The sequence below is a fragment of the Artemia franciscana genome, chromosome 9 (genome assembly GCF_032884065.1).
Source record: "Artemia franciscana chromosome 9, ASM3288406v1, whole genome shotgun sequence".
NCBI classification, from domain to species: domain Eukaryota; kingdom Metazoa; phylum Arthropoda; class Branchiopoda; order Anostraca; family Artemiidae; genus Artemia; species Artemia franciscana.
The window spans coordinates 23,327,687-23,340,183 of record NC_088871.1 but is presented as its reverse complement, the minus strand read 5'-3'; the positions used below and the strand labels follow the sequence as shown (position 1 = coordinate 23,340,183).

Sequence of the window (12,497 nt, the reverse complement as noted above, 5' to 3'; positions counted from 1 at the left end):
ATGCTGATTTCAAAAATATAAGTTTCATTAAGTATAGTTTCACCCATCATAGCTTACGAACCTGAGAAAATTTGCTTCTTTTCGAAAAAGGGGATAATCACCCCTTAAAAGAACAATATCTCCATCCAGTTAAACACATCAGAGAACCTACGGTAGAGGTTTCAAGCTCCTATCTTCAAAAATGTGGAGTTTTGTATTGTTGGCCAGAAGAAAGATCACTAATGTGTTTTTTTTGTTTATTTTTTTCTTTTTTTTTTATTCCTCCAGGGGTGATCATATCGACGCAATGGTCCTAGAACAACTGGAGAGGGCTGAATCAAATGGAAATTGGAAGTTTCAATTCTCTATTTTAGTTAACAATAGATTGGAAGGGAATTAGGCTCTCTCTGACCCCCCCCCCCCTTTTTTCCCCCAATATAGTCAAATCAAAATTTTGAGATAGTTATTTTGCTCAACATATTTGAGACGCCCAATAACTAGGCCTTTGGGGATAAAATCTCCCCCCACCCACCCACTGTCCCTAAGGTAAGATCTCTAAATAAAAAACAAAAATGGCTATTATTCACATATAGTATTTGTTACTGAGAAGTATGTATACATTTTTTGGTTGGGGAGTCGAGGATTAATTTTCTGCTGGGTGATTTTGCAAGAAAAGAATATTTCATGTGTAGGGAAGTTTCCAAGGGATGAACTTTTGAGGGGAAGTTATACTACACTGGGGGAATTCGCCAAAATTCCTGTTAGTTTTCTTATACATCTTGCTTTCTCTTTACTGACTCGAGTCTACGCATGGAGATGTTAAGGGTAATTGTCCGGGGTAATTTTTCACCGGGATTTAATCGTCCACAGGGTATTTCCGTGGGGAGAATGGATTTTTACCTGAATATGGAGACGAATTACCTGGTGAAAGTAAGAAACAACATTAAAACTTAAAACGAACAAAAATTATTACGTATATGAGAGGGGCTACCCCCTTCTCAAGTCCTCACTCTTTATACTAAAGTTTAAATGTTTTCCCAATTCTTTAAAAATAACTCCTGAAATACAAGGTTCATTTAATTAGAAAAATAAGAAACTTTTTTTAAAGTAAGGAAAAACTTTAGCGGGAAGACCAACATGTTGAGGAGGGGGTCGTCCCCCTTGTATACGTAATAATTTTGTTCGTTTAAAATTTTAATGTTGCTCCTTATTTTCAGTTGGAAAAACTCGTTTTTTTTATTTAGTTGTCCTTAAGACATGGGTTGCTGTAAACAATCCTCTATCTTACAGCTATTTTTTTTTTTTTTTTTATATAATTTCTTAGTGCTACTTTCTTTTATTACATTCGCGTTTGTGGGGAAATGGCATTTAATCTGTACATTTTACCGTGTTCATATTGGATACAAATTTAATGTATTTGCCAATAGAAATTTTCTTTATCGGATGGCCATTAGTTTAGTATGGGTAGGTATGAAAAGTTGGGATGATGGCTCCTGTGTTACATAAGATCTCCCTTATGTAAATTAACTTTAAGATTATCCTTGGATAATCTTGGAACATTTTACTAAATTAATAGACTGATTCAAACGAATGTTTAAAATTTATAAATTTAATCCAATTTTCAACCAGACTGAGATAAGATCAGATCTGAGAAAATACACTATTCCAGAAGTAAAGAAGTGGGAAGAAACGCACACTGTATAATCATTAACCCAAAGTAATAAATATAAAAAAATTGCTTGACATGGACATTTGGAAAGATTCAGCAATTTGCAAGAATTAATCAACAATAATGCTGACAACTCAGCAAAAATTAGTCCGGCCCAACTGAAGCCAATCCATTAGATTAGGAAAAGAGATAAGAATAATCGATCATAGGGAAAAACTAATCAAACTGTTCGTGGTAATGAATTGTAAGTAAGGAGTAACTTGACCCAATGGTGGCCAAAATTCTAAAAAGCAAAATTTTTATAGTAATAGATAAATTAAGGCTTTTTTTCTCCATTAAGTTCAATTTTAACCATCGAAAGTTACTAACCTGAAAAAATATACCTGATTCTCAAAAAGGGGGGAACCATCCCTAGAAAATCAAGTGACCTTAATGAAAGTCATACCATCAGATGTACTGTATCCGAAAATTCTACTATAGAGGTTTCAAGCTCCTATCTACGAAGATGTGGATTTTTTTTTTTTTTTTTGCCGGAGGAATGATCACGGATGTGAGTTTTTTTTTCCAGTAGTGCTCGTATAGAACCAATGGTCCTAGGAGATAAGGATATGGATCATTCAAACATAAATTAAAATTTATTGTGCTATTTCGAAGTGACTAAAAGAATTACAGTACAACTGGCTCCCTTGTCACATCCCTTTTTTAAAAAAGACATCTGAAATAGTCTTTTGATGTAACACAGTTTGAAGATCCAGTAACTATGCCTTTGGGGATGACATGACCCTTCATAGTTCCTGGGGAATGAAATTTATAAAATCTTCAAATGCAGTATCTGTTATTGGTAAATATGTGGAATTTCAGGGAAGGGAATATGCTGCAAGGATGGTAATTTTCCACACAGATAATTTTTCATAGAGAATTTCTGGCGAATGGTTCCAGGGGAATATATATATATATATATATATATATATATATATATATATATATATATATATATATATATATATATATATATATATATATATATATATATATATATATATATATATATCAAACAGTTCGTGGTAACGAACTGTAGTAAGGAGCGACCCGGCTCAATAGTAACCAAAACTCTAAAAAATTGAATTTTGATATCAATAGCTACATCAAAAGAATCGCATTTTAATGCTGATTTTAAATATATAAGTTTCATCAAGTTTAGTCTTACCCATCAAAAGTTACGAGCCTGAGAAAATTTGCCCTATTTAGGAAAATAGGGGGAAACACCCCCTAAAAGTCGTAGGATCTTAGCGAAAATGACACCATCAGATTCAGCGTATCAGAGAACCCTACTGTAGAAGTTTCAAGCTCCTATCTACAAAAATGTGGAATTTTGTATTTTTTGCCAGAAGACAAATCACGGGTGCGTGTTTATTTGTTTGTTTGTTTTTTTTTTTTTTTTTTCTTTTCCCCAGGGGTCATCGTATCGACCAAGTGGTCCTAGAATGTCGCAAGAGGGCTCATTCTAATGGAAATGAAAAGTTCTAGTGCCCTTTTTAAGTGACCAAAAAAATTGGAGGGCATCTAGGCCCCCTCCCACGCTCATTTTTTTCCCAAAGTCAACGGATCAAAATTTTGAGATAGCCATTTTGTTCAGCATAGTCAAAAACCATAATAACTATGTCTTTAGGGATGACTTACTCCCCCACAATCCCTGGGGGAGGGGCTGCATGTTACAAACTTTGACCAGTGTTTACATATAGTAATGGTTATTGGGAAGTGTACAGACGTTTTCAGGGGGATTTTATTTTGTTTGGGGGTGGGTCTGAGGAGAGGGGGCTATGTTGGAGGATCTTTCCTTGGAGGAATTTGTCATGGGGGAAGAAAAATTCAATGAAAAGGGCGCAGGATTCTCTAGCATTACTATAAGAAAACAATGAAAAATAAACATGAAAACGTTTTTTCAAATGAAAGGAAGAAGTAGCATTGAAACTTAAAACGAACAGAGATTATTACGCATATGAGGGGTTCTAAAAATACTTTAGCATAAAGAGCGAGGTATTTAGGAGGAGATATATACCTCGCTCTTTATGCTAAAGTATTTTTAGTAATTTCAAATATTTATTCTACGGCCTTTCTGATTCAGGGGTCATTCTTAAAGAATTGGGACAAAACTTACGATTTAGTGTAAAGAACGAGGTATTAACGAGGGTACAAACCCCCTCATATACATAATAATAATTAAAGAATATAAAAGTTTGTTACGTAAGTTAATTCTAAAGTTACGTATATTTTTTACTAATAAAAAAAATCGTTAAAATTAAAATTAATAGTTGCCTTTTTATGTAACCGAAAAATTGCATGGCAACTAGGCCTCCTTCCCCATCCCATATTTCTCAAAATCGTATGATCAAAACTAAGAGAAAGCCATTTAGCCAAAAAAGGAATTAATGTGTAAATTTCATTTGAATAGTTTACGTGTGGAGAGTCAAAATCAAACATGCATTAATTCAAAAACGTTCAGAAATTACATAAAAAAAAACTAGTTTTTCTTAACTGAAAGTAAGGAGCGACATTAAAACTTAAAACGAACAGAAATTACTCCGTATATGAAATGGAATGTTCCCTCCGCAATCCCTCGCTCTTTACGCTAAAGTTTGACTCTTTGCCACAATTCTGCTTTTTAAAACAATTGAAAGCTTTAGCGTAAAGAGCGAGGGATTGTGGAGGGAACAATCCATTTCATATACGGAGTAATTTCTGTTCGTTTTAAGTTTTAATGTCGCTCCTTACTTTCAGTTAAGAAAAACTAGTTTTTTTTATGTAATATATATAAAATAGCGACGAAGACCACACTGCCTTTCCATAACAAACAAATACAACGTAGAGACAATAGGGAAAATTTCAAGACAGTGGAAATTATTTCTGTAGATATTTCGGCCCTATGTCCAAGGGCCGTCTTCAGCACAATACAAGAATAAGAGAGAAACTATATATATATATATATATATAAAAGAACTTACGTCAAATTGTGAGGATTAAAACTGAATAATAAAAAAATAAAAACCCTTTTTAAAACTTTTTTTAAAAATAGGTTGAACTTCGTTGAAGTAAGGATGCTAGGGCTATTTTTAAAAAAAAGTTTTAAAAAGTGTTTTTTTTTAATTATTCAGTTTTAATCCTCACAATTTGATGTAAGTTCTTATATATATATATATATAGTTTCTCTCTTATTCTTGTATTGTGCTGAAGACGGCCCTTGGACATAGGGCCGAAATATCTACAGAAATAATTTCCACTGTCTTGAAATTTTCCCTATTGTCTCTACGTTGTATTTGTTTGTTATATATATATACATATATATATATATATATATATATATATATATATATATATATATATATATATATATATATATATATATATATATATATATATATATATATATATATATATATATATATATATATATAAGTATATATATAAATATATATATATATATATATACATACATGTATATATATATATATATATATATATATATATATATATATATATATATATATATATATATATATATATATATATATATATATATATCTTCTATATATATAAAAATAAGTTGTCTGTGTGTGGATCTGTGGATCAGGTGACGTCATGTTTGTTCGCATATGACGTCTGAATTATTTCACACTAATACAAAAGAAGAAAAAAACTAAAAAGGTAAAAACTACAAAAAAAACTAAAAAGAAAAAAAAACTAAAAAAGCTAAAAAACTAAAAAAAACTAAAAAAAGGTAAAAATCTAATAACTAAAAAAAAAACTGAAAAAAATAAAAAAAAGGCAAAAACTACAAAAAAAATAAAAACTAATAAAAAAACTAAAAAAGCTAAAAAACTAAAAAAACTAAAAAAAACTAAAAAAAGGTAAAAAACTAAAAAAAACTAAAAACTAAAAAAGAAAAAAACTAAAAAAAAGAAAAAAACTGAAAAATAAAAGAGAAAAAGAAAACTAAAAAAATATGAATAAATATATATAAAAATAAGTTGTTTGTGGGTTATGTCTGTCTGTCTGTCTGTCGAGTGACGTCGTGTTTGTCCGCATATGACGTCTGAATTATTTCACACTAATACAAAAGAAGAAAAAAAACTAAAAAAGGTAAAAACAACAAAAAAAACTAAAAAGAAAAAAAACAAAAAAAGCTAAAAAACTAAAAAAAACTAAAAAAAGGTAAAAAACTGAAAACTAAAAAAAACTGAAAAAACTAAAAAAAGGCAAAAACTAAAAAAAAACTAAAAACTAATAAAAAAAACTAAAAAAGCTAAAAAACTAAAAAAACTAAAAAAACTAAAAAAAGGTAAAAAACAAAAAAAAACTAAAAACTAAAAAAGAAAAAACTAAAAAAAAGGAAAAAACTGAAAAATAAGAGAAAAAGAAAACTAAAAAAATATTAATAAATAAGGAAAAAAATAAAGGAGAAAAACAAAACTAAAAAACAAATGTATATACAGACCGGGACACCGGGATACAAATGACGACCGGGACACAGGGAATATAAATGACGACCGGGACACAGGGAAACAACTACAATGGGGACGCCGGGGGGCACAGGGGGATATAAATGACGACCGGGACACCGGGACACAAGGAATATAAATGACGCCCGGGACACTCAAAGAGAAATCACAGACTGGAACACCGGGACACAAATGACGACCGGGACACAGGGAATATAAATGACGACCGGGACACAGGGACATAACTACAAAGGGGACGCCGGGGTGCACAGGGGGATATATAAATGACGATGGCGACTCAGGGAATGGTCGATTAGCAATCACCATCAACAAAGCTCAAGGGCAATCATTAGAATCATGAGGTATAGATCTGAATACGGATTGTTTTCCCATGGACCATTATATGTTGCATGTTCAAGAGTCGGTAAACCTGACAATCTATTTATATGCACAGACAATGGGACAGCAAAGAATGTTGTATATTCGCAAGTTTTACGTAGTTAAAAACATATATATATATATATATATATATATATATATATATATATATATATATATATATATATATATATATATATATATATATATATCTATCTATATTCACAGGTGGGACATAGGGACACAACTACAATGGCGCGTAACTAATATGGCGCGTAACGACTTACGCGCGCGGGGGGGCTTGGGGGGGCGCGAAGCGCCCCCACCAACTAGGTGTTGGGGTGGCGCGAAGCGCCACCCCAACAGCTAGTATATATATATATATATATATATATATATATATATATATATATATATATATATATATATATATATATATATATATCTCGAAAGTATAACAGTTCAAAAAAGAGATGAAACATTTTAATCGACAGTGAACAGATATGAAATTTTTAACTGGATATTTCGATTACATATACAGTGGTTCATCATCAGCAGTAAAACTAAAAGACATCAATAAAACAAATAAAATTTATATTCAATAAACTAATTACATGTAGTTTATTTCTCTTATTTTCTTTAATGCAACACCGGAAGCAAATCTCCTGGGCCTTCTTGGTTCCGGTTCATTAGGTTTATCTGACATATCAGGCGGACAGAGGTCATAGGAGGTCCCTTGTCACACCCATTTTTCTTCAAAATACATCTGAAACGGTCTTTTGATGTACCACAGTTTGAATATCCAATAACTATGCCTTTGGGGATGACATAGCCATTCATAGTAACTGGGGAATGAGGTGTATATTATGAAAATTATAAAATCTTCAAATGCAGTATCTGCTATCAGTAAATATGTTTAATTTTAGGGAAGGGAATTTGCTGCAAGGATGGTAATTTTCCACACAGAATTTTCCATGGAGAATTTCTCGCGAATGTTTCCAGGGGAAATTTAAAATGATATGGGATGGAAGTGGATTTCTTGGGTTAATTTGAAAAACGGTAAGAAATTAAATTTAACAAACAATTTTTCCAGCTGAAAGTGATTAGCAACATTAAAACTTCAATAAAAGTGAAAATGCACAGGACAGAACATATAATTTTCAAAATGATGAGAGAGGTGGTCCTAGGCTGGTGACAGCAATTCTAAAAGATAATAAATAAGTAAGTTTGGCTAAAAAGCGGAATTTCTAAGGTTTTGTCTAGCGTAAAGGTATAAATGTAAAATGGATTTAAAAAATTTGATCTTTGGAAAATTCAAACGAAGACCACATAAAAAATAAAGGAAATAAGAATATCACATTAGACGAAAAACTTGGAAAGAAGAATTACTTGGGCCAGGAGATAAATTTTGAATTTCCTATAAATAGAATGAATCCGAAAAATCAAAGTCAGGAGCGAAATTTTAAAAAATCAGAGTAAAATTAATTAAAAGAAAGACATTAATGTATTCCAGGGGAAAATACATTACTAATATAGAAAGAAAATGATCAGCCTTTTTGAGAAGGAAAGAGGCGACCATAAGAAATCTAAAGTAATCAAAATTTAGTAATTTGAAGGAGAGCAGTCAGTGTACAAGATATTTCTGGATAAAATTATTTTCTAGCATCTATAATTTCACGATTTTAAGCAGTAAAATCTCTCCTCCAAATTGCGCAAATAAATAAAAATAAAAGAAGTCTGAAAACCCATGGTATTACATAAAAAAAATATTGGAAAGGGTACTCAGTCAGTGCTCCGCACGAGCTTTTGTGCAATAATACGCTTTGATCAAAATTGACTTTGTAAATGTATGTGAAATTAGACAAAATAATAAAGGAAAATCATAACTCACCTGTTATAAATGTAATAAGAGGCAATTTATAATAAACGTAAAAGAATTACAATTTTGTAATTCAGGGGACAGTAGTCAGCCCACAAGATTTTAACAGGTAATATTTAACAGGTCTATTTAGTTTCAAATATTTCGTGATTACACTGGATGTAAAAGTGGGAATAACGTGGGAGTACCCTCCCCCTTCTCACTCACATAAACAATTAAAGATAAAAGATATCTGAAAATTAAGTGAATTACAAAAAAGATGTTGGAAAGGATGCCCTCTTCTTAAGAGCTTTTTCTGCAGGAATTTTCAGAATTGCACTTTCAAGCTCAATGAGGTGCCGTAAACACTTTTGGAAAAAAAAAACAATATTTCATAGGTTTTGGTCGTTATCTTGAGCATTCATGGTTGAAAATTTTGTTCTGATGTTACGAACAAACAAAGTCAAGTCAAAAGCAAAAACAAAGAAAATACGAATTTTATATTCAATGATAACTGGGGTGATGGGTAGTTTTGGTTTCAACGAAGTGTCGTAGAAAAATAAGGGTTATTAGACCTACAACAGGCCTTGGCAAACCAGCAGAGAGGGTGTTGACAAAGGATGGTTAAAATGCCAAATTACTGTCCAAGATATTGTTTTTAATTTCTTTTGGGAGTTGATCATGTCAATTCAGTTCAATTATGTGCCTTATGCACTTGTGGCTGAACGAATTCAGAGCCTGACTTTTTGCCACTTTTTTTGGTCATATTTTCTGTTTGCATCGGCTGACGGCACGAACAAGACAGTCATGTACTCGATTTTTAGTTTTATTACTGATCTTCCTCCTTTACACAACAGTCCGTGTAGTTGTGGAAAGACCAAGGAGGTTATTATTATTCAGTTGCTTATTTCATCACTGCGTCTGCTATTAATTTCTATTATTGAATCAACTTTGGGAAAGCTTAAGAGGGGTCAAAAGTAAAACCTATATTCAATGCCAGATAAAAATAAAAACTTTTGTTGACCTTTTCAGTGTTGTCACCCAATTTATGCAAAGATCTTTTTGTAAGGTTTCTTGTGTGTATTTAAGAAACGAAAAAAAGATGCAATGCAATAATTAATGTAAAAAACAGGAGTAGCAATAACAATTGGATTAGCACCTCACTTCTATATACTATTCCATTCAATTTATTTTTTTCAATATGGTTGGGTGAAATTGTTCAGGTAGGACAAATATATGCAAGAAACTGAATGTTATTTTCCTTTCTGAAGCCTGATGTTATCATTAATCTTAATATTTTATCATCATTTTAAGGATTTACTATCTCCTTAAAGAACTTATGTTAATATAATGTTAGGATGTATGATGCCCTATTACACTTTTGAATGAAATGTCAACTTCGCAGGTATTTTATCTTACTTACTCTCATCAATATGGAAAAAGTAAAGCATACAGATTTATAGTGTCTTATTACAAAAACTCCTTGTGAGCACGCTAAACATACATCTAGAATACATGTAATTATTAGGTTTTTGATATTAGCAATAGCTTGGAGCAATTTATCAACAGTGTTGAAAAGCCTGAAAAATAGAATGCTCGTTTTCAGAATGTTTGCAAACCTCAGAAAATGTTTTTTTTTTACGAATAATAATTAGTCAGGTCTGCTGTATTTTGATTTATTCATGTATTGATAAAATCTCTTTATTCCAGTGCCAACGTGAGCCCCCTCATCCAATCAGTATAGCGAAAAAAATTGATATCATCAGCCGTAGAGTCTTCCCTCTTTGCTTTGCTATTTTTCTTATCTTCTTCTTCATCCAGTTTAAAGCCTTTGTCTAAAGAAGATATGTTATAACTGAGAAGCTTGACGTTGTACTACACTGCCATCTACATGCATTCATACAATGCTAAACTGTGGAAGTGACAGCAAAGACTGTGCCATACTCATGTAGAAATATTGGTTGCTATTTTGGAGTGTAAAAACAAACTATTGTCTAATTACCAATGGTGAAAATAGATTTGGCTGACATGTATAAACCTTTCTCACAAATCAAGGTTTGATAGTGGTTTTCTGTAAACGAGGAAACAGTAATTTCAAGTGAAAATTTGTCATTGTAAATGGGATAACTTGGCTGACGTTTGTGAAGATATGACTTTTATTTGATTAGTTATTTTCTGAGTGTGTGTCTATAGCAGCTATTAGATAATTGCATGGTTTTTTGAAAATTATGTACTAATTACATTTTTGAATTTCTGTGTCTCTTTAGGGATATTCAGGTTTCTTTTCTTTGCTCTTTTTTGTACCATTTAGTATGGTATTTTACACATTTGTTTCACCATTAAATTAAGTAATGAATGAATTTACAATTCCTTAGGCATATATAAAAAAAGCAGGGATAAGTTTTCTCTCACCAGGTTTATCTTGGGTGATTGATGGAAATTTCTAAAATATTCAACACAAGCATAGTGATTCTCAAAAGATGTGTTTCTCCTCGTACTTTGAGTGTCCCAAAAATATTCTTTGATGTTTTCTATAAAATGCTGATCCTCTGTAATATCAGTTACATCTCCGTATGGGAATTTCAATCTTCAAAATTGAAATCAAAGAACCTCTCTGTTAGTTTTGAATAATTTCTATGTACTATTCATTTCTTTGAAGTTTGGACGAATTTACCCCTATCCGCTTAGGGTAGTTTCAAACAGTTCGTGGTAACGAACTGTAGTAAGGAGCGACCCGGCTCAATAGTAAACGAAACTCTAAAAAACGGATTTTCGATGCTAAAAGATATATCAAAAGAATCGGATTTTTATGCTGATTTCAAATATATAAGTTTCATCAAATTTAGTCTTTGTCATCAAAAGTTACGAGCCTGAGAAAATTTGCCTTATTTTGGAAAATAGGGGGTAACACCCCCTAAAAGTCGTAGGATCTTAACGAAAATTACACCATCGCATTCAGCGTATCAGAGAACCCTATAGCAAAAATTTCAAGGTCCAATCTACAAAAATGTGGAATTTTGTATTTTTTGCCAGAAGACAAATCACGGGTGCGTGTTTATTTGTTTTTTTGTTTTTGTTTTTTTTTTCCCAGGGGTCATCGTATCGACCAAGTGGTCCTAGAGTGTTGCAAGAGGGCTCAGTCTAACGGAAATGAAAAGTTCTAGTGCCCTTTTTAAGTGACCAAAAAAATTGGAGGGCACCTAGGCCCCCTCCCACGCTCATTTTTTTTCCAAAGTCAACTGATCAAAATTTTGAGATAGCCATTTTGTTCCGCATAGTCGAAAACCATAATAACTATGTCTTTGGGGATGACTTACCCCCCACAGTCCCTGGGGGAGGGGCTGCAAGTTACAAACTTTAACCAATGTTTACATACAGTAATGGTTACTGGGAAGTGTAACGACCTTATCAGGGGGATTTTTTTGGTTTGGGTGCGGGGTTCAGGGGAGGGGGGTATATGGGAGGATCTTTCCTTGGAGGAATATTTCATGGGGGAAGAGAAATTCAATGAAAAGGGCGCAGGACTTTCTAGCATTACTATAAAAAAAACAATGAAAATATAAACATGAAAAAGTTTTTTCAATTGAAAGTAAGGAGAAGCATTAAAACTTAAAAAGGAACAGAGATTATTACGCATATGAGGGGTTCTAAAAATACTTAAGCATAAAGAGCGAGGTATTTAGGAGGAGATAAACACTTCACTCTTTATGCTAAATTTTTTTTAAATAATTTCAACTATTTATTCTACGGCCTTTCTGATTCAGGGGTCATTCATAAAGAATTGGGATAAAACAAATTTAGTGTGAAGAGCGGGGTATTAACGAGGGGACCAACCCCCTCATATATATAATCAAAAATATAAGAATATAAAAGTTTGTTACGTAAGTTAATTCTTAAGTTACGTATTTTTTTTTACTAATAAAAACGTTCGTTAAAAATAAAAGATCTAGTTGCCTTTTTAAGTAACCGAAAAATTGGAGGGCAACTAGACCTCCTTCCCCACCCCTTATTTCTCAAAATCGTCTGATCAAAACTAAGAGAAAGCCATTTAGCCAAAAAAATAATTAATATGCAAATTTCATTTTAATAATTTATGTACGGAGAGCCAAAATCAGAC

At 32.1% G+C, this 12,497-nt stretch overlaps 1 protein-coding gene across 5 annotated transcripts in view; it reads left to right on the top strand.

Annotated features, from left to right (window-relative positions):
- The window catches only part of LOC136031164 (glutamate-gated chloride channel-like), a 200,839-nt gene extending 190,099 nt beyond the window's left edge, over positions 1–10,740 (top strand). For all 5 annotated transcript variants that reach the window (XM_065710509.1, XM_065710505.1, XM_065710507.1 and 2 more), the window contains one exon: positions 10,091–10,740. In XM_065710509.1, coding sequence (XP_065566581.1) covers positions 10,091–10,219 — 129 coding nt within the window. In that variant the 3' untranslated portion in view covers positions 10,220–10,740. The remainder of the gene's footprint in view (positions 1–10,090) is intronic.
- The last annotated feature ends 1,757 nt before the right edge of the window (positions 10,741–12,497 follow it).